This window comes from Borostomias antarcticus (genome assembly GCF_949987555.1).
Source record: "Borostomias antarcticus genome assembly, chromosome: 8".
Lineage (NCBI taxonomy): Eukaryota > Metazoa > Chordata > Actinopteri > Stomiiformes > Stomiidae > Borostomias > Borostomias antarcticus.
The window spans coordinates 20,231,316-20,253,534 of NC_140241.1; the positions used below are offsets into that span (position 1 = coordinate 20,231,316).

Sequence of the window (22,219 nt, forward strand, 5' to 3'; positions counted from 1 at the left end):
AAACTGTGTACTTTTCACCAGGAACATAGAAAGCACTGGTACAATTTCAACCCAGCCCTCGGTATTCTCTCTTTCAAACTTCCGTGTCCACTCTTTCGTCCCTCGGAGTCTTTCCCGTGGACCCGGACCCAGGCACTTTAACCGAGGCGCAAACTCCAGCTTTCTCGGGACCGCCTGTGGCAGTGGGTTGTCAGGTCGTTTTCACAAAATTCCTTCTAAACATATGGAATTTGCAGACACCTTTTTACTATCGACTTGGTTTCCGCACTTATTTATTGCTCTCTCGTAGAATTATGAGCAATAAACTTCGGTCGAATAGTCTTCGCTGAGGCCGCCATATTTCCGTACGCAAGGTGGTTTACTAAAATATGGGGGTGGGGACACGTTGGACGTCAGAGCGTGCGTGCGTGCGTGGGTTGGTGCCTTCATGGGGCCCTCGAGCAATTTACTACAGGGTCCCATTTATTCTGCCCCCACTCCTATTGTGAAGAGTGTGATGACACATCACATACTGGGAAATGAATCGCATATACCAGGCACCAACCATATCGTCAAATGCCCACCCCCTGGACAACAGAAAGGGAATGGTAGAAAAGTATCAAATAGTTTATATATATATTTTTAAAAAATAATCATATATTTATAGAAACCTTTGAAAACGTACTATTTACTTATTCCATAAATTGCTTCTTCCATTCCATGCACAAATATGAATAGTCAGGTGATGGTAGATCCCTGCGCATCCAGTGTTGTCAAAGGGAGAATGATATGAGAGCTTTAAGTGCAGATGCTTTTATCCAAAACAACTTCCAAGTACATACTGTGAATAAGTTGAGTATTTATTTCAAAGACGTCTTCATACAAAAGCATGATACATTATCAACTATCCTCTTTAGGATTGTATAAAACGTTAACAAACAAGAAAACGCTGCTTCTGAATGCCAATGCATTCTGATACAGTAAATTAATTACACATTCCAACATGTTGAAATCGAGAAAAAGAGTAAAGATTATCAAACCAAACAACAACAAAACTGTAAAATGCATTTCCTACTAGTTCTCTCAGACGACTGTATCAACCAGATGATGCAGGTTCTAAGCATCTTCTGGTTAAGAATGGTTCAGTCTTTGGGCTGAGGAGCAGTCACATCATCCAGGTTTTGTTTCCTGGACTTGGAATGCAGACGAGACACATCCTCTGCTGTGATTGGACAGCCTCCTCTGCTGTGATTGGACAGCCTGTCATCTCTTAACCTTCGTGTGCCACCAGTTTCTGTCGTGTCACCATCACAATCTCCTCCATCACCTCAGGCTTCAAGATATCCTTGATCTGGAGGGAGAACAGATATCCAAACCAAACAGTCAATGTTTACATTTTGTGCTCTGATGCCAGGTTGTTGAAATGTACTGACTATGAATCATGTGATGAATGGTGCATAGTGTGACTGACAGTCCATCTAGAGAACAACCTCTATTTAACACACAGAAAGACCATTGAGATTCCCTCCACTCACACCTACTGGTCTCTAGTGTAGCGTCCTCACCTGGTGTGGGAGTGAGTGCTCACCTGGTGTGGGAGGGAGGACTCACCTGGTGTGGGAGTGAGTGCTCACCTGGTGTGGGAGGGAGGACTCACCTGGTGTGGGAGGGAGGACTCACCTGGTGTGGGAGTGAGTGCTCACCTGGTGAGGGGTGAGGGAGTAAGTGCTCACCTGGTATGGGAGGGAGGACTCACCTGGTGTGGGAGGACTCACCTGATGTGGGAGGGAGGACTCACCTGGTATGGGAGTGAGTGCTCACCTGGTGTGGGAGTGAGGACTCACCTGGTGTGGGAGTGAGTGCTCACCTGGTATGGGAGGGAGGACTCACCTGGTGTGGGAGGACTCACCTGATGTGGGAGGGAGGACTCACCTGGTATGGGAGTGAGTGCTCACCTGGTGTGGGAGTGAGGACTCACCTGGTGTGGGAGTGAGTGCTCACCTGGTATGGGAGTGAGTGCTCCCCTGGTGTGGGGGTGAGGGAGGGAGGACTCACCTGGTGTGGGGGTGAGGGAGGGAGTGCTCACCTGGTGAGGGGGTGAGAGAGGGAGGACTCACCTGGTGAGGGGGTGAGGGAGGGAGGGAGGACTCACCTGGTGAGGGGGTGAGGGAGGGAGGGAGGACTCACCTGGTGAGGGAGGGAGGACTCGTAGCAGTAGAGGACGCTGGTGTCGTACAGCGGGACCTTGAGGGCCCCCAGGGCCAGCAGGCAGTTCCTCAGCCGGGAGATCACCTCTCGGTCGGACAGAGACACGGGCTGAAGGGAGGAACCAGAGATTACAACTCACTGAAAAGATTCACTAAGTTCAATTAATAACACGGTACTGGCTATGATGCACTGCAGTGGAACTTTTATTCTTGTGTTTTATTTTTCCTGCATTTTGTTTTAAATGTCCTTTTTATAATGTGTGTGTTTTTTGCATTTCATTTTATATGACCTTTTATAATGTGTTTCTTGCACTTTGTCTTGATGCTTTTAATGTCTCATGTAAAGCACTTTGAATTGCCTTGTTCCTGCGGCTGTAGCTCAGTTGGTAGAGCGGGTCGTTCAATGATCGAAGGGTCAGCGGTTCGAATCCCAGCTCCGACTGTCCACATGTCGAAGTGTCCTTGAGTAAGACACCTAACCCCAAATTGCTCTCAATGAGCAGGTAAGCACCTTGCATGGCAGCTGCCACCATTGGTGTGTGAATGTGTGTGTGAGAATGGGTGAATGAGAGGCCATTGTAAAGCGCTTTGAGTGCCGCTAAGGTGGAAAAGGGCTATATAAGTGCAGTCCATTTACCATTACCATTCCTGAAATGTGCTATACAAATAAACTTGCCTTGCCTTAAGATAGAGTTGTGTCTCAAGGTGGTTTATTTGTCATATGTACAAGATAACGGGTACCAAGTACAATGAAATGTTCAGCCCAACGTGGGGCTCCAGCCTACGCCCCTGAGATTTAAGATCCTGCTCTACCGACTGAGCTAGCCTGGCAGGCAGCCCTCACCTCCAGGCTGGTGTAGTAGCCTCACACTAGCCTGGCAGGCAGCCCTCACCTCCAGACCAGTGTAGACTCACGCTAACCTGGCAGGCAGCCCTCACCTCCAGACTGGTGTAGTAGCCTCATGCTAGCCTGGCAGGCAGCCCTCACCTCCAGGCTGGTGTAGTAGCCTCCGGCCTCCTCGTCCTGGTGCCCCGGGGTCGGGTACAGCCACACGAAGCCATTGTTGCCCAGGATGATGGAGGCTCCACACGGCAGGTTGTGGAAGTGGGTCTTTTGCCTCTTGATCAGGGAGGGGGACAGTTGGACCAGCACACCTTGGCCCAGCTGACGCAGAAACAGGAACAGAGCAAAATCACGGTAAAGCAATGAAGCAATGAAGGCCTCTCATTCTGCCATTCACACACACATTCACACACCAATGGCGACAGCTGCCATGCAAGGTGCTAGCCTGCTCATTGGGAGCAATTTGGGGTTCAGTGTCTGTGGACAGGAGGAGGCGGGAATCGAACCGCCGACCCTACGATCATTGGACAACCCCCACTGAGCCACAGCCGCCCCACACAATGATCACATTTTGTTAAGAGTAAGTGAACCGACAGTGTACATCCTAGTCATCGTCAGTAAAGCCTTCTATAAGAACAACAGCCATCAGCAGCCAGAGAACTAGATCACACACATGCGAGGAGGGGGGGGGGGGTTGGCCCAGTGGATACGACGCCGGTTAGATTAAGGGATATGGTACCATAGCCTACTAATCACTTTAGAAAACCCCATTATTGTTATTTTTGGAACCATACTGGTAGAAAACTGTAAAGGAAAGTTTAAAAAAACAGACAGTCTGGGTGCGTTAAGTAGCTGATGCTCACTGAACGCTGAGCGGTTTTTAAAACCACTTAACAGTCTGCTCTAACCGAGCGCCGAGTTGCTAGGAGACAAGAACTTTTCACCTGTTGTCAATCATGTGTGATTAGCGAGCAGCGTCCCAACGATTCCCAAGCCAAAACGCGCCCCTTGTTTTTTTTGCTCAGGTGCTGATGATGATGATGTGGTGTTTGGCTCAAACAGATCATAGTTCAAAACTGCTCACTTGTGCCCTGAGTAGATCAGTCTGAGCGTAACTGAGCAACCCGTTAAGTGAATTCTGATCACTGATCACTGACTGAGCGCTCAGCTACTTAACACACCCTCTGTTGCTTATTACAGTAAACATTACCTTTCCGTACTTCAAGCTGCGAGTGTGGAGAGAGAGTGCCCCGTCTGAGAACACAGACTGCACCTCCGCCTGAGAACAGCTGGTCAAGGGGAAGCCAACACAGTCCTGAGCATAAATGTGGACAATGTCTACTGGGAGAGCAACTGCGTTAGAATAGAAGAGTTAAAATTGCAAGAGCAAAATGGCCGTGCTCGGCTTGAAGGATACACTGATGAGGTCTCCTTCCTGAAGGTAGTCTCTCATGGTAAGCTCATCTTCAGCTGATCGTCTCCTCTAAAAAGAGAGACCGGGAGAGAGAGAGAGAGGGAGAGAGAGATAGAGGGAGATAGGGAGAGAGAAATAGGGAGAGAGAGGTAGGTAGGGAGAGAGAGAGATAGGGAGAGAGAGAGAGAGAGATAGGGAGAGAGAGAGAGGTAGGTAGGGAGGGAGAGAGAGATAGGGAGAGAGAGAGAGGTAGGTAGGGAGAGAGAGAGATAGGGAGAGAGAGAGAGAGAGGTAGGTAGGGAGAGAGAGAGAGAGATAGGGAGAGATGGGGAGAGAGAGAGATGGGGGGGAGAGAGAGAGGTAGGTAGGGAGAGAGAGAGAGAGATAGGGAGAGAGATGGGGGGGGGATAGGGAGAGAGATGGGGGGGGGAGAGAGAGAGAGAGAGATGGGGAGAGGTAGGGAGAGAGAGACTGCATGAGAGAGGAATAATAGTAAACAAACATCTTACATATTCTAAGAGTCTTGATTACCCCACATAACCAGAACATGACTGAACATGAACATTAAAACAGGAGCGCCTGTCTGGATGACGCAGGAATCCCCCGTTCTAGCTTCCTTCTGCTCACCAGCTCTCCGCCAGGCAGATTAACCGAGGACAGCAGCAGAACAGAGTCCAGTCTGGAGTTGGTCTCCACCTTCCAGCGCTTCTGCTGTACCTACAAACGAAAGACGCTTAGGGCAACCCCAAACGGCAAAAGCCGAGCACTAAATGTAGCCTAATAATAAGCCTACTTATGACAAAAAAGTGTCGAAAGAACTATGCAACACCTCTGTGATTCTGCCAACAATCACATCTCCAACCTCCCCGTTGAACCTGGAATCAAAACAGTGACATTCAATCGATAAACATGGCTGTCTATATCTGTTACTTGGTAAGACAGCCGGTCCATGTAGACGCTTTCCTGCGCAGCACTCAAGTCTATTTGGTACTGTCCTTGTCAACTTACCTGGTCTTAAGAGGCCGTACACAGATGAGTTTGTTTACACGCTCCACCTCTCCAGCTACGGAGGCCGTTAGATCATCATCGTTCATGTAGGTGCCATGGCCCCTGGAGGAAAGAAAGTTGCTGTGAATGGTTTCTTCCATTCTCACAATATGATTCAGTGACAGATGTAGAAGCCAACTAGCGACTCTTAATACTAATGTTAGCGAGAATGAATGAGATGCTAAGAGGTTCAACAGGCACGATCGCGTCTAGCTAGCATCTCAAGATCGACTCTACAGTTAGTCTACCTGTTCATCGAATCAACAATGATAAACACGTAAGACTTCATAGGTAGAGTAGAGGAAACATTGGCATGGACAAGTGGCTAGCTAGCTAGCTAGCTAACATTAGCTACAGATCATCCATGCATTGCTTAAGGCAGGCTACCTCATAAAGCCCGTATCTGATGTTATCACATCGCCAGGAACAACCAGATCTTTTCCATCCAAAGCAGACCGAGAAGTTGATAACGGTACTTGTTTACGAATAGTTGGTAATCTCATGTCAGCAGCCATGCTTTCTGCTTTCTGGAGGTTCCTTTGGCGCTTTTAATTGACGTCATTAAGTTCCGCTACCCAGCAAGTTTTCTCTTTTAATTTACCTTCAAATTATATGCATATATTGCTCAATTCACATTGTATGATAACATGTTTTGTTATCATACAAAATACACTTGTAGACGACTTCGTTAACAATATTTAATAGTTTACAAGACACTGCAAAGGTTATCAGTAGCTTATTTCGCTTGAATATGGCGCCACCTAGTGGATTTTAAAAGGAGTTGACGTGAAGATGAGAAAAATGCTTGACAGGTCATTTCATTATTATCTTCATTATTATCTATTCATAAATTACACAATGTAACACACACTGAACAGCTATGTGTGAACAGATACTGTGCTTAATTTGCTCAACAGGATCATCAAAGAATATAATTTTAATTGCCCCCTGAAAAAACATGCAACACAATAGAAACATAAAATAATTTCAACAATTCGCTATTATTCCTACCAAAATGAACACTCATGTTAACAACACTACAGCATTATTAAGAACATATATTATGCAGGTTCTACATCAACCCTGGGTCAGAGCCTGGGTCGGCAGGTCCTGGGATCGAGACTGGTTCTGGGATTGGGTCTCTTTCGAGATGAGCCTTTGGCAACATGCACTCTTGGCAAAGACAGAGGTCTCGAAGTAATCTTTACTCTCTCTCGCAGCTCTCGGTAGTGGAGAGTGCAGGTTTGTTTAGCTGGGTCGGGAGAGGGCAGAATGGACCTGTAGGGATGCCATGCAGGAGGGGGTCATCCCTCTCTTGGAACACTGGACCCCCCAATCAGCTTTATTCGGGGGAAAGTGCTTGAGGGCAAAGCTGGCCTGTATGTGCTCTGTGATGGGGAACCTAGTACAGCAGCCACTCAAGCGCCTTCAAGGCACTCAATATGGGGACATCCTCAGTCAGGAAACCTGGTAGATGGGAGGTTGACTAGACCCATTGTGTAACAATTATCAATAGACATCAATTTGTGAGCAGTGTGTCTGTGGGAATTTTTGCCCATTCTTCCAGAAGAGCATTTGTGTATTATAGTGTACATATAGTGTCTGTGTGTGTGTGTGTGTGTGTGTGTGTGTGTGTGTGTGTGCACAAATATTCCTGTGTGTAACGATTATCAATCAACTTATCAATTTATGAGCCTATAACCTCAATTCACTTTTACCAGGAGTACTGATTATATATATATATATATATATATATATATATATATATATATATATATATATATAGGAATGTTTGCTTCTATTTCCCGGGCAGAAAATCATAATAGAATCCAATACATTCTATTTATATATAGTAGTATCCTAGCAGCAGATCTATTGAGCCAGTGAAGTGCCATGAAAGTCTGTTACCAAACATTTTAAAAAATATATTTATAAGATGCATCATCAAGGGATGTAATAATCAAATTCTGTATTATGTGTTGGTTATTGCCTGAGAAACAAAACCAAACATTTGAAATTTTCACCAAATATGTTTTCACCAAACATAATGCTCATATGGCCTAGACTTCCAACAAAATGTTAGATCCCATCAAGCTATACTGTATAATCATGGAGAAACAGGCAATAATACTCTATAAAACATTATTTGTATTTTCATAACAATTGAACATTTTTCAATTGAAATGTTTTCAAAGGACAGCCAGTCCTTTGCCTTCTGATCAGGACTTGTGACCAGTCTGCCAATCCAGAGTCACCAGCATCTTCTCTGACTCTACACACACATCCAAATCTATTTCATTTCAACTTATTCTGTAACGGCGGAGTCTTAGAGCTGCTGGCATACAGGTTCTGGACCAGCATCTGACCGATGGGAGTGTCCTTGGGTGGCGTCTGAGGTTGCCCAGCTAGGACACCTCCAGGGCAGGCTTGTGTCCCACCACCCCCCCATGCGTCTCCCAGACGGGGCTAAAGAGCTCTGGTGGGCCCAGTGTGGGATGACCCACCAGAACCGGCTGTCCGGTGGGCCCGGTGTGGGATGACCCACCAGAACCGGTCGTCCCTACTGACCCACCTAATGCCCAGCTGGACCCAGGAGTGCCTGACCCTGGGTCAGCAGAGCTGCAGCCTCCTCTACGTGACTGAGAGGGAGGACTTCCTCCAGAACTCTCCCTGGCTCCACAGCCTGCCTCTTACCAGGGCCCTGTCATGGAAGAGACCCAGAGAGCATGATGGGAGTGGTAGTTCCCAACCTGGCCGTAGCTCTCTGAGACACAGGGAGAGCAGAGAGGAGGTGGTCTGTCCGGACTGCCTGGCAGTCAGGGAAAGAGAGAGAAGGTGCAACCCTGAACAACAGGTGCTGTTGTAGCACTTCTTAGACATTCATAGCCTACGGTCTATAGAATCTTTCAAATAATTTTTACTGTCACCTTTTCTGGGATTCGGTCAAAATATGACTGTGTATTTATTTCAAAAACAATTTATTTATTTAAAAATAAGTGCGGCCAGAACCATATCTTGTTAATACCATCATTTATGTAGAATATAAAGAAAGAACATATTTATTTACATTCGCATGTACATACAGTTCAAAATTACACAATGCTTTTAAAGTTTTACAGGAATGTACAGCGATAAAGTGACAATATAGTTTACAGTGTGGAATTTTTATATAGATGAAATAGTATACAATGAGGATCTCCTAGTTCTACAAATTAGACATTTCCCCTGGGCTTCGCCATCTCCTGAGTTGGTAGGACTGTAATAATATTAAGTGAAGATAATTGTTTTAACCAAAATAACAGGCCTGCACTTGAAGACAATTGCTGCGTTACAATACAATACTGTGTTGTATGAATGTGGCACAAGTCCCATTAGAACTACAGAGAATAAGATGGAATAGGAAAAGACATTGAGAAGTTGAGACAACAGTTTTACAATAATCTTAGGGTCAGTCACACTCAAGGTGTCTTTATAATAGCAGAATAGCTTCCTTTGGAGTTATGTTTATAATCACATACAATATGCAATCATTAAGAAACACTGTACCCAATTAAAAGATTGAAAATAAGGCAATCTGTAATGTCTTTGAGAGCAGTAACATCTGCCCATTCATACAACAGGGCGCGTCTTGACAGTCTTATTCTAATCGCTCGCCGCCGCCCCCCCCCCCCTCTGCCGTGTGCCGTGAACACCGGTCTCACACAGGTAGAAACAGGATGTTCTCCTGACTTCACCAGAGAGAAAAACCTCTGGGCCCTCAAGCTAAAGCCCCCCCCCCACCCTCAAGCTAAAGTACCCCCCCCCCCCCACAAGCATGGGAATCTAAAGTGCAACATTGTTTAACATGGGTGAAAAGAATCCCTCTCCGTTTTCTCTCTCTCTCTCCCTCTCCCTCTCTCTCTCTCTCTCTCTCCTCCTCGTCCGCTCTCATAGCACCATGGTGGGGATGTGGTGCATCATGGGAACCTGCCGCTGGACTACGCTGGTCACCTGCGTGGACGGAGGAAGGGGCGGAGCCCGGGGGGAGGCCTGGGGTGTGGCGGCGTCTGACCCGGCCGCGCCCGGCCTGTGCCTGGCGCTCTTCTGGTGTGCCCTCAGCCCGGCCAGCTGGGAGTAGGCGCTCTGGCACACATGGCACTTGTACGGCCGCTCGCCCGTGTGCAGGCGCACATGGTTACGCAGCGTGGACGACTGGCTGAAGCGCCGGTTGCAGAAGCGGCAGACGAAGGGCTTGTCCAGCGTGTGGATGCGCATGTGCGAGCGCAGGTTGCTGCGCGAGTTGAAGCCGCGGTGGCAGATGACGCAGCGCATTCGGCTGGCGGCAGACGACGTGGAGGACGAGGAGGAGGAGGAGGAGGAAGGGGAGCAGGAGGAGGAGCCGTCGCAGGAGTGTGAATCGTCTGTTGAGAGGAGGAAGTGAGTTACTGAATTCAAAAACGAGATGAAAACTGATTCAGCCACGGAAACTGCAGAGTGCAACAAAGAATGGAATGTTGATGTTTTAATCCCTTATTATGCAACAGGATCTCTGATCATTTGAATTGGAGACACTGAAACATGTGGAACCTAAATCTTCTTAAACTCCCCTGATAGACATGAGATCAGTGTTTGGCTGTGGAAGCCCACAACCACCAGCGCACAGACAAAGAGGCTTGGGTCAGATAATGGTCTGCCTCTCTGTATGGCCACAATAATAGCCACACACACACACACCAACACACACACACATTAAACAGGCCTAAAGAGGTAATGGCTGCCCTAATGACCTCATTCTCTGTTGTAATGGCTCTGATAGGGATCAGCAAAGGACCCTCTTGTCTCCTCTCTTCACCCCCCCCCCCCTCTAGCCTCAGGCGAACGGGCCTCACCGTTCCTGGTCTTCTTCTGGGGCTCCTCATCCGCACTGGGAACGCCGGGAATTCCCAGGAAGGTGTTGTGCGAGTTTCCGTACCACACGAGCAGCTCCTGGTCCGGAGGGATGGTCTAGAGTAGGGAGAGAAAGAGAGAAACGGGGGCAAAGGTCAAATAATGAAACAAGATAGTCGCGGCGGCTAGCGGGCTGGAGAGAAGAGCAGTTGTCCTTTCAGCAGAAAAAAAAACGCATTTATCTTTCCTGCCAACAGGCTGTGCTATTGATCAGCATAACGTTAGATTAGACCTCCATGGTTCAAGATATGTGAACCGGTGGGATAGTAGTTTGTAAACACGTGTGGTCTTTTGCAGAAATGCACAATAAACACTGCTCTAGGCCTCTTTGCGAGCGCTGCCTCTTGGACAGGTTTGGCGCTGACCAGGCGAGAGAGTTGGAGCGGTGGATGCTGGTCTGCCTCTCCATGACCTCTCACCTCCATGGCCTTGTAGAAGACGCTGCTGCCGATCTGGACCACCTCCAGGTTCTGCTCCTGCTCGTTGCGGGCGCACTTGATGTAGGTCATCCAGCTGCGGTGGTCCGCCTGGCTGGCGTCTATGAAGTAGCGCACCGTGCCGTCCTCGTTGAACACCTGAGAGAGACCGCGGGTCACAGGAGAGCTCAGTTAGATACAGGTGGGAGATGTCTGGTTTATTTTCAGCATCCAACACTTTAATGCCTGGGAATGATGTCACGGAATTGTTGTGTAGGCCTATAGCAAGGGAATGGTATAACATGACATATAACTATGTCATTCAATACAAAACGCATGAATGAAATTCCATTTCAGCATGACAGCTTTTAATAACAGTATGTCTCTAGTCGGATTGAGATTCACATTCATGTCTCACATGTAGTTTGTAGGATGGACAGTGAAATGTTCCTACCTCCCACATTAGGTTGTTGTTCTTGAGCAGGTCCACGTGCTCAGGAGAGGTGACTCGACCAGTGAAGGGCCCCATCTCTGTGCCGGTTTTGATCCAGGTCTTGGAGAAGATGCCCAGGCCCTCGCCAGGGATGGAGCTCTGGGCGATGATCACCTCACTGGGCAGAACCAGGCTGGACAGCTTCTGAACCTCTGTGGATAGGGAGAGAATCAGAGGTTGGCTTGATGGAGGATTTGAGGAATATATTGATGTTCAGTCTCTGCATATAGAAGAAAAAAGTCTCTCAAAGTCACATCCAGACAAAATCTTATTGTAGTTGTTAAATCTCTACTTGTAGCATTTTACGTTTGCTTAAAAATACAAAGAAACAATATGATATAACGTCTATGTTCTAACATAGCCTATATGTTTAAAAAATAATAATTTATTGATTTTGAGTTAGTGGTAAAGTCAGCATTTTTCTCAGGAGGAGTAACGTTTTGGAATTGGACTGGAAACAGTCTGCATCTTATTTTGGTCACGAAATATTAGGCTAGATCTTCCGTTTAATTCGATTAGATGGATGAATTGAAAGTTATTGTTGTAAAGAAAACCCCCTCGGAAAGCATTTTCATCCTCATTCAAATTGTAAAAAGAAACTCTTGCGTTTCTTTAATGTCACAATCAAAGAAATTTTATTTGAGGCTGCGAAAAGACGGGCCGAATAGAGGTTAAATGGTCTTCTATTGCCCAGGGTCCAGCAATTTGTCATGCCTTGGATGTGATATTCATTAAACCTTACTGGAAAGAAACGACTAATTCCAAATTCATTATCCTTTTAAGAACTTTGTAGCAATAAATTTGCGCTCAATGAAACGAGGACTTGTTTAAAAGACCCAGGAATTTCTCAAACAAAAAAATGGAAAGGCGATTAGATGGTTGACATGCTATGAATGGCAATAGAATTAGCCTTCACGGCGCATTAACGGCGATCTTTTAAGGCGAGAGAAAGAGAAAAGCTTCGGAGCCCAATAGCTGCCAAGGAAGGAAAGAAGACTGTCCGGAGATTGATGAATGGTGGATAAAACCCGGGACATCTCAAAGAAAGGAAACCTTTCTCTCCCCCTCGGTTTAAGTGGAAACTTTCTCAGGTCAAGCACAAAGTTAACCAAATTAATTTAATACCCTTCGTCTTTCAGTCAGCAACAGTTACACGCCTAACAAGATTCTAAATGCAAGGTCTCAAAGCACTAAATGGGTTAATGCGTTAAATAGGCGAAAATAAAATGGGCAAAGCGGGAAAAATACGGAGAACAGTAATGAGAAAGTCACAGAGACCTTGGGAAGAAATCTAGAACAGAGGAGTGAAAGTTCTCACTTTTTTAGTTCCCTCTCAATGACAGCATGCCGCCCGTTGACGGGACCTCACCGAGGTTCTGAATGTTGAATAGCCTATATTACGACAAAAAGGCCCATTTCACGCTTTTATGTCAATTATTGTCATCATAGCAAGTGGGAAATTTTCCTATTTTGAATAAGGTAGTACAGAAAAGAGACAGTAGCCCAGACAAAAATGCTGTAGGCCTATTTTAGGCTATCTAGGCCTATACGAGATTAATTGGTCAATGACAGTCATGATATGGCACCAATATTTAATGAATAACTTACAAGTTGAAAATAAAAAGGCAATAGGCTATATGCTAAAATCGAATACGAAATAAACATTTCGAAAAAACGCGTTATTTATTTTAAAAAAATAAAGGCCTATTGTAAGTATTTTAGCCTTCAACTGACACACGACAGAGCCATCGGCTGGCAGAATTTGACAAAACCCGTCAGAGGAATAAACGTCACATGAATTCTAAGCTCACCGCCGGCGAAGGACTGCGCGAGGACCTCTGCGGTGAAGGCGGTTCTGGGACTGATGCTCTGCCGCTCCTCGACCAGGTGTTCCCCGAGCACGTTCCTCCAGCGGCCGTACAAGAAGCTGTGCAGAATGTCTGAGGTGATGATTTCAGACAGGGAGCGATTCTGACATTTAAATCCAGACTTCAGCGCGAGAGCGTCTGCAGGTAAGACCGAGCCCATGTTGCAAATTAAATTGCAGTTGTGTTTGGTCGTCAAATGAAAGCTTCCGAGTTGTAAAGTGGATATAGGCTACTCCTTCTCCCGAAACGGCTGGATGGAAAGTGTTCCGTGGTCTCGCAGTGAGGGTCCTCTTTATAAGTGGCTGGGCTGACCCCTTTCTAATTAGTTATTAATGACACTCCCCTTATGGTATGGACCTGCTCCTCCAGAGGAAAGGCACTCTATTAGGCTGCCCTGCCCTTTCACGCACGCACGCGCACACACACACAGAAAAAGTGTGTGTGTGTGTGTGAGAGAGAGAGAGAGAGAGAGAGAGAAAGAGAGAAACGGCAAGTGAGACAATATCAATATTCAGCAATTCTTTCAGAGCATTTTTCATATTGAACACAAAATTATGCTGATAAAAAGGGGAATAGTTTGATTCACTAGCAACCAAGATCAAATTATAACAAAAAACAAAAACTAGATTTGGTGTTTTCTAGACAATAGAATAACCTTAACAGACAGAGTGGCTTTTCAATATTTTTCCAATATTCAATTTAGCCTATCGACGAGTAGGCCTATAAGTGTTGACAGCCTCCTTTATAAATTTATTCCATGCAGTCTGATACAAACAGCTTGAAATGCATTTAGAAATATTAGGCTAACTAAAGGTAACACATAGAATTGAAATGACATATGGTGCAAAGTGCATGTTTTTATAGGCCTATTCAGATTTAGACAGAGGTGGGCTATACTGCATTTTCATTTAAGTAGGGTTAGAAAACGTTTTGTCCAGAAGGAGAACGCTGTCAACTCAAACACGCTCTTTTGGGGGCTTCGTCAAATAGTTTAAAAAGTTTGTTTGTCATAAAAATTAGGTCATTAGGTCTGGGAGTTGCTTGAACTTTTTTTCTCAGGCGTTTTGTATTCATGTGGTTGGCGATATTAATTTTAGTGTGAGTTAGCGCGGGAATGGTGGGAATGGAAACAAGCGCACCGGGCTTCACAGCATTGTTCCCATGCAAAAATGCAAAGCTGCTTTGACGTGGTTCACTTCTCTACCCCTTGTTGAAGTAAGCGGTTTAATATTCATGGATGTTCATAGCCCGCTAGTATATTGTGACAGCGTTTAGATGAGTATATGCAGCCCTTTCTTCTCAATAGCCGCAGTTCTCTCTGTGTTTTCCTCTCTATTTTTCGGGCTTGATGGGCTGGGGGTAAATGGGCAGTTTCCCTTCTCTTCCAGCAGAGAGAACATCTTTATTCCATCCCAGACGCGCGGGTTTCCTATTCAGTTCCTTTCTAAGTAATGTCAGTGGGCTGAAAAGTGCTGCAAATCAATCTTTCATGGTGTTTTGAGGGCGATTTGACATCCATGCACTCCTCTATTCTCTGAAACAACTACAAGGGCATGGTCCGAAAATCCGGGCAAGTTGGATTCTCTCGCGAATGTGGACTGGGGCAATCTTTTGAGGAAAAAAAGAAGATATGGATCCTAACTAAAACGTTGAACGGGGCTCGCTTTGAACGCAGACAGTGAAAAGGAAAGGTGAGTGACAGGGCACGAAAAAAGATTACTGTGAAACAGCTGCTTTTTATGAGCGGGGCTCCTCCTACACTTGTCTCTTTTCCCAGATGAAATTTCTCCCCTCTCTGAATAGGATTCGTTCTCATACTAGATTGATTTACATTTATTGCATTTCAGCATTCATCGCTCTTAAGGGGTTTCAAATCCGAACTAAATGGCGAGGCCAGCGGGGCGGGGCTAGTCTTTATTAAAGAGGACTTAAATGAATTGAAATGGGGTAAGGCATGAATTTGATTAGCTTATTTATGGTTATTTATGGTATTGTTTAAGGCTGGTAAAGCCACAGGCATGTCAGGATTCTCAAATCACCCTGTTCAACCGTTCTATTGAAAAACAATTTAGACCATTATTTTCTCACTTTAAAGCTTATCAGTGATTGACAGTTATTAGAAAAGTAGGCTATTTGCCAACGGTTTTATTTCAAAAGACTGGTGGGAAACAAAATTATTAGGCTACAAACGGTTACAAAAATACAATTGAGAATAAGTTATTTTACAAAATTAGCATTGTTCAGATACAGGCCTATCTGGAATTTGCTAAAAGTTTCCTGAAAACAAAATGTTGTTTAATTTGCCACTGAATTTAACCATGAATACAGGCAGAGGTTTCTCTCACTTTTCTTGGCAACACACTCAGCTAACGACCAGAAAACTGGGCTCCTCTGACATCAGGGAAAAACATTCAAGATCCATTTGAATTAATCTAACTGAATGATGAGATTATTTTGCATTTCAGAAGCAGGCTCCGAAAATATTTAATTATTAATAAATAGTGCATCAAAGATAGATACACTTCCAATTTTGAAGACACGCAACATCTATATCAAATTAGATAACGCCTGTAGTTATTAGTCTCTTTTCAGTAAGATATCTGCTGATGTACTTAAAGCATTAATGTTACCTTAACAGCATAGACTGCAAAATCATAAAAAGGAAAACCTAGACTAAGTGTTTTTTTTTTCTTTCCTTAACAAGCCACTACTCCACCCCAGACAGGTAATATCAAGTCACCTGAGTGTTCAGGCTTCCCCAGTCCTCCCGTCTGCTAACAGCAACCTCAGCAGCCCGTCATCCAGGCCAGCCAGGCAGAGAGGAGTCCCCTGGGCTCCTCCTGGGGGCCATTAAAAAGAGATTAAGGTGTCTGTCCCAGCGTGGAGGATACAGTAGATCAGCTTATCGGCAGGAAAGGTGAGAGAGGTGCAGCGGCCCCTCCCTAAAGGGCTTAGGGGGGGGGGGGGGGTAGGACACCTGCTTAAAGAAACTGGAGCCTCTGAGGACTCGGGGGGTGGAGGTACAAGTGTGTGTGTGACTCCCAATGTCCCCTGTCTCTGCAGCAAAGTGCAGAGATTTCCAAGCCACTAGCCTCTAGCCCACACCGCTGTTTAGAAGGGTTACACACCGCCAACAGCCTGGCTCATCCACACATAGCTTCAGGCATATCTGAGGACGGCCACTCAGAGCCCTCACTAAGACCCCCTTCTGCAAAAAAAAAAAGGACAGTGTGTAGCTAGCTAGCTAAAAACAAATAGCTAAAAACAATCTTGATTCTGAAACTACAAGTAAAACATGACTCAAAGGGGCCCAACTAATTAGAAGCTTAACTAATTGAGCTTCTAACTTACTATAACACTATTCTCAAACTCATTTTATTGGTTGATCACTTCACCACGAGGAACAGCCAATCAATCAATCAAAGCTTTATTTGTATAGCGCATTTCATACCCAGAGGCAACACAATGCGCTTTACAGAGAACAAGGGAGGTGGGCATACGTCCCACAAACAGTCAAAGCAGAGGTGACACCACAAACACATCAATATCACCCGGACCACAAACACATCAATATCACCCAGTGAATCAACTCATTGATGCAAAGCGGAACTATTCAGGACTGATGCTGCGCACAGTGAATTGGACCTTAACAGAAGAAGAAACTGTCTGCACCAATTTAGACCCGTCCTCAACAAGAATCCCCTGACGACGCCGAGCGTGCACTTTATATTACAGCATGTAGAGATGAGCCTGCCAATAGACAGGCTGTTGAAAGTGAACGGTCCTCATAATGAATGAATAGCCTGCCTCTCTCGCTGGCCCAGGGGTGATCCCTGAACAACTAAATTATGACAAGTCAACAATGGACCACCAAGCCAGGGGTGACCGCAGGGGTACAGCATTAAAGAACCAAGGGCCAAAATCAAAGGCTGGATTTGGAAACAGCTGCACAGTAACAGTGGGGGGTGGAATGGGGGGGTAGGACCCACCATAGCATAGCACCCCCCCTCCCCTCGGGGGAGCGGAACGATGAGACAGCAAATAGAACCCCCTCTGAAAATGTCCCCACAGACAAGAGGACAATGAGAGGGACAGCCAACGGAGCAAACCACTCAGAAAAAACGATGGCGATCCCACATCAATAACGGTTACATAAAAACTTTCCAGTTACTGGTAAAGAGCATACATGGACAATAACTTAGGAAAACAGCACACAAAGGGACTGATGCCATGTTTCAAAAAGGTGGTACATTCTCACTGATTGCTATTATTCAATATTAAAGGTCTCACCCCAGTCATGCGTTATGCATCTGCCAAACCATTATAGGGAATTAGCAACTGGTCTAACAATACAATTATCATTCCACTCGTACATCTGTTAGAAATGGTCTCTGGAAATAGGCGTGGCGTGGTCCTTTTAAGATGACTAGAACTTTAACGTTTGTAGAGCACCAGTATTCATACAGGAAAGATAACTAGCTACTATGATGACAAACATACACATTCCTTTAGTTGAACATTCACCAGCATGTATCAATTGCAACTACAGTAAAATGTAGGCAGATGGTACTGTAGGAGGAAATGATAAAATAAATAATGCTATTTTCACGTGTTGCACTTATCACTACAACATTACTGATAAAGATGATATATACTTCAACCACAAGAGAGACTTGCGGAACATTTATTTGAGTTTGTGAACTGGCAAAGTAATGTGTAGAAAATATAGATTTTCTGTTTATAAAACATATGAAACACAGCTGATCTCTATAGACTCCATGTATAGAATAGACTGTTAGTCTTACAAGAGAGCTTTCAGGAAAAGTTCCAAACGTGAAACTGAATCATCATAATCAACACTTGTATCATAATGTGACAAAATAAAACCAAGTTAACTGCAAAAAAGAAAATCATTTTAACAGAACACAATAAAGGTAGTCTTTTGACGCTTTTAATACACGGTTACCTGTACACGAGGAAAAAAACACTAAAATTAAACATTTTGAAATTATAGGCCTAATATCCCTTTTCATTAAGCAAAGAAGTTAATACTAGATTCATTTCGTAACTAATCAATCATACATATATTAGATCACACAAAGTAGAAAGAAAAATAATGAATTAAAAAGTTATTAGCATTGGACTGTACACGAGTCCGCAGTGTGTACTGAATGGGGTGTTAGGGAAACTGGGTGGTACCAAATAAGACAATTTTGATCGCAATACTTTGAATATAAAAAACTACAATTAATTATTACACAGGTAGAATCCAGGGGCTTAGCAGTCTTGAATGATTCAGGTACAGAACATACATAAAAACCTAGCATTCCTCATTTTTGTCCATAGCAAGATGCAACATCAAATTTCAAATTACACATTCACAATCTTTGAACATTTTCAGTATGAAAACAGAACAGAAAAACGGACAGTTTTCCTGCCATAATGACTCCATGAAAAAAAACTTCTTTGATTTAATTATATATATATTTTTAAATAAAGTATTTAGTCAAGTATCTGAGCATACATACATAGTTTTACAAGATAGCAAAGGCAAAAAACTCACAATATGCAACATCCCCTAATCCCATATCAGATCATTGTAATAAAAAATTATCCATTACATTATCATATGCCTAAAAAAAATAAATCTAAGAACTACAAGTTAAACTTCTGTCAAAATATTAGAGAATCCATCTTTGTTTCAAAAATGAAATAAGATATTGCACCTTTTTATTTTTTTTAAACCAGAGTAGAATAAAATGACAATGAAAAACAGAATACAATGCACAACAGGAATTAAATTAGGAATTGAAGCCATTTGCCAACATCACTCCTTGTATTTTGTAACAAAAGAATACATTTTCCTGTAACAAAACATCACAGTTTCATCTCACTGAATTAAAATGCTTTATGTAAAAGGAAAAGAAAGAAAACATTTTTTACACATTCTTTAAACATCTTATGACAAAACAAAACAAAAATGTATTCAAGACTGCTAAGCCCATAATTACGATTTTATTGCAACAGAACTAGAAAAAATAGATTATATTGCGTTTGCTGAAATGTTACAACCCCGGGGTTCATTTTGGCGGTATAATTTGAATCAAAAAGGAAAATAACAAAACAGCTCTCATAAGTCCAAAAGGGATCCCGGAAATTGTCCATTCAAAATAATGGTGTACACAAGTATTTAGTAACAATTAAATGTTCCTGATTTAGAAATATTCTTTTTTTAAATTGTATAAGTCATTCTACAGCTAGTGTTTCTCACTAAGAAAAAAGTAAAAGTCTTCAAGGCGTTGCAAATCTAGAAACCTCTGTTACAAAAGGTTTGTTTTCATCCTCTCAGTGATTCAAAAATCTTCAACTAAAGGGCGTCCTCTCTATTGATCCTGCAAAACACAGGTTTTAAGTCAGCAAACGTGAAGCATTTACATATACATGCATCATACTAATACATCTGGTGAAATTTTAACCAAAGTCTGTGAAAGGGCTGTTGCACACCTTATAAAAACGTTAAGTCAGGTGCGTAGGATAGTAGACAATCTGGGTGTGGAGAAAATCCAGCAACACTGACCTTACTGGCAAACTCGTTATTAGAAGACGGGGAAAAAAAAACAACGTTTCGGTGCTTAGACCTTCAGGTTTTTAAAAAGGCTTTTTAAAAACCTGATGAAGGTCTAAGCACTGAAACATTGTTTTTTTTTCCCCGTCTTCTAATAACGAGTTTGCCAATAAGGTCAGTGTTGCTGGATTTTCTCCACACCCAGAGTGAAATTGCAACCCCAGAGTGAAATTTCAACCAAACAGGTAAAAACGGCCCAGAGGGACCTCTCCCGGGCCACTGCTAGGCCGAGGATGGCGCAGGGAGGGTAGGAGCTGGAAGAATATCTCACCTGAAGGCCAGCGGCCTGTGTCTGCTGTGCGCCCTGCCCATAGTACGCCCCCTGCTGTCTGTAGAACTCCACCCAGGCAGCGCTGTAGTCAGGAGGGGAGCTCTGCTGGGAGCCGGGGCCTGCTGCCTGGCCTGGGAGGAGACACGGAGGTGGTGAGGGAGAGCATGGAGGAGGTGAGAGGGAGCAGGGAGGTGAGGGAGCATGGAGATGGTGATGGAGATCATGGCGGAGGTGAAGGAGAGCATGGAGGTGAGAGAGCATGGAGGAGGTGAGGGAGCATGGAGGAGGTGAGGGAGCATGGAGGAGGTGAGGGAGAGCATGGAGAAAGTGAGAGAGAACATGGAGGTGAGAGAGAACATGGAGGTGAGAGAGAACATGCAGGAGGTGAGGGAGCATGGAGGAGGTCAGGAAGAACATGGAGATGAGAGAGCATGGAGGAGGTGAGGGAGCATGGAGGAGGTGAAGGAGAGCATGGAGGTGAGAGAGCATGGAGGTTAGAGAGCATGGAGGAGGTGAGAGAGCATAGAGGAGGTGAGGAAGAACATGGAGGAGGTGAGGGAGATCATGGAGGTGAGGGAGATCATGGAGGTGGTGAGAGATCATGGAGGAGGTGAGGGAGATCATGGAGGAGGTGAGAGATCATGGAGGAGGTGAGAGATCATGGAGGTGGTGAGAGATCATGGAGGAGGTGAGGGAGATCATGGATGAGGTGAGGGAGATCATGGAGGAGGTGAGAGATCATGGAGGAGGTGAGGGAGATCATGGAGGTGAGGGAGATCATGGAGGAAGTGATGGAGATCATGGAGGAGGTGATGGAGAACATGGAGGAGGTGATGGAGAACATGGAGGTGAGGGAGAGCATGGAGGTGAGGGAGAGCATGGAGGTGAGAGCATGGAGGAGGTAAGAGAGCATGGAGGAGGTGAGGAAGAACATGGAGGTGGTGAGGAAGATCATGGAGGTGAGGGAGATCATGGAGGTGAGGGAGATCATGGAGGTGATGGAGAACATGGAGGAGGTGATGGAGAACATGGAGGAGGTGATGGCGAACATGGAGGAGGTGGAGAACATGGAGGTGAGGGAGAGCATGGAGGAGGTGAGGGAGAACATGGAGGTGATGGAGAGGGTGAAGATTAAAAAAGGCACTACCGCCATTTGATAGGCCTCATTCCCCTGGCAATCATTCACCAGTTGGCGTTGACAGAGTTTGACTGCTTGTTAAGATTGATAAAAGTATAGAGCTACTGATCCTGGATCAGGACCTGTTGGGTGTGGCCTTACTCTGTTTCTTGTAGTACTCCTCCCATGCTTTGCTGTAGTCGGGGCCAGTGCTCTGGGCTTGGCTCTGCTGACCTGTGAACAGCCAAACCAGGGGGAGTTAATAGCTTACAGGACACTGAAAGGAGCCAAACATCCATAACCTTCCTGATTGCCAAGTTTGTTTGGTGTGTGAGGGATTATCGTGGTCAAAACCGACTCGTAACGCAAAAGGACATGAGGGGACGGTCTTGCATCGGAACACGGAGCCCACGGACCAATTTTAGGGGTTGAGCACAGAATCAAAATCCACCAGATCAGATGGATGTAGTTTCTGCAGGGAACAGTGGGCTTTGGGGTCTCGTTTAAAGGGGCATCCAAGGTGCAAGGATGTGGACGTTCTCAGCAAGGGAGCAGACAAATAACGAGTGTCACAGACTTATGGGATGAAACGGTTACCGGTTTCACGGTAAACCACGGTGAAAATTCCCGACGATTAGTATTACCGTTTCAAAATAAATTATCATTAAAACCATGTTCGATTACCGTGCTTTGAATAACCACGGTAAATCGGCTACCATAGACACACAGTCGGACGTCATTCCCAGTTTCGATTTCAGAGGAAATGATACGCTTACGCACCCACATGCAAAAATGCTAAATACCTCACTGCAGCCCTTCCATGTTACATAGCAAAGGACATGATGCCCTTTCAACCGTTGAGAGGCCTGGCTTTCCCTATGTTAGCAAACACACACCAGTATTTGCCATGTCTCTCCTATGTTGTTTTTTAGCCTCTCTTACTCTGAAAATGTAATTTAATGTAATGTATTGCTTTATAAATGTTCTTAGCTGGTAGACAAACATACTCCAG

The 22,219-nt window shown here is 44.8% G+C and overlaps 3 protein-coding genes across 4 annotated transcripts in view; all 3 read right to left on the reverse strand.

Annotated features, from left to right (window-relative positions):
* Positions 1-837: 837 nt before the first annotated feature.
* Positions 838-6,009, reverse strand: exosc2 (exosome component 2). The gene is made up of 9 exons (XM_084442709.1): positions 5,879-6,009; positions 5,453-5,554; positions 5,274-5,319; positions 5,072-5,161; positions 4,448-4,513; positions 4,241-4,309; positions 3,175-3,351; positions 2,167-2,295; positions 838-1,330 (listed from the first exon to the last, which is right to left on the reverse strand). Exons 1-9 carry the CDS (start codon positions 6,004-6,006, stop codon positions 1,250-1,252), a joined length of 888 nt encoding a protein of 295 aa, XP_084298835.1. The 5' UTR covers positions 6,007-6,009; the 3' UTR covers positions 838-1,249.
* A 3,409-nt stretch (positions 6,010-9,418) lies between these two features.
* On the reverse strand, positions 9,419-13,354 carry prdm12a (PR domain containing 12a; the record flags this gene model as incomplete). The annotated part of the gene is made up of 5 exons (XM_084442515.1): positions 9,419-9,891; positions 10,360-10,474; positions 10,837-10,992; positions 11,288-11,478; positions 13,138-13,354. 5 exons carry the CDS (start codon positions 13,352-13,354, stop codon positions 9,419-9,421), a joined length of 1,152 nt encoding a protein of 383 aa, XP_084298641.1.
* A 4,581-nt stretch (positions 13,355-17,935) lies between these two features.
* Positions 17,936-22,219, reverse strand: part of fubp3 (far upstream element (FUSE) binding protein 3) — a 30,813-nt gene continuing 26,529 nt past the window's right edge. The window contains exons 16-18 of one of the 2 annotated variants that reach the window (XM_084442727.1): positions 21,370-21,441; positions 20,091-20,221; positions 17,936-19,586 (exon numbers count right to left, since the gene is read on the reverse strand). In XM_084442727.1, coding sequence (XP_084298853.1) covers positions 19,578-19,586; positions 20,091-20,221; positions 21,370-21,441 — 212 coding nt within the window. In that variant the 3' untranslated portion in view covers positions 17,936-19,577. The remainder of the gene's footprint in view (positions 19,587-20,090; positions 20,222-21,369; positions 21,442-22,219) is intronic. The other variant, XM_084442726.1, reaches the window with a different exon arrangement.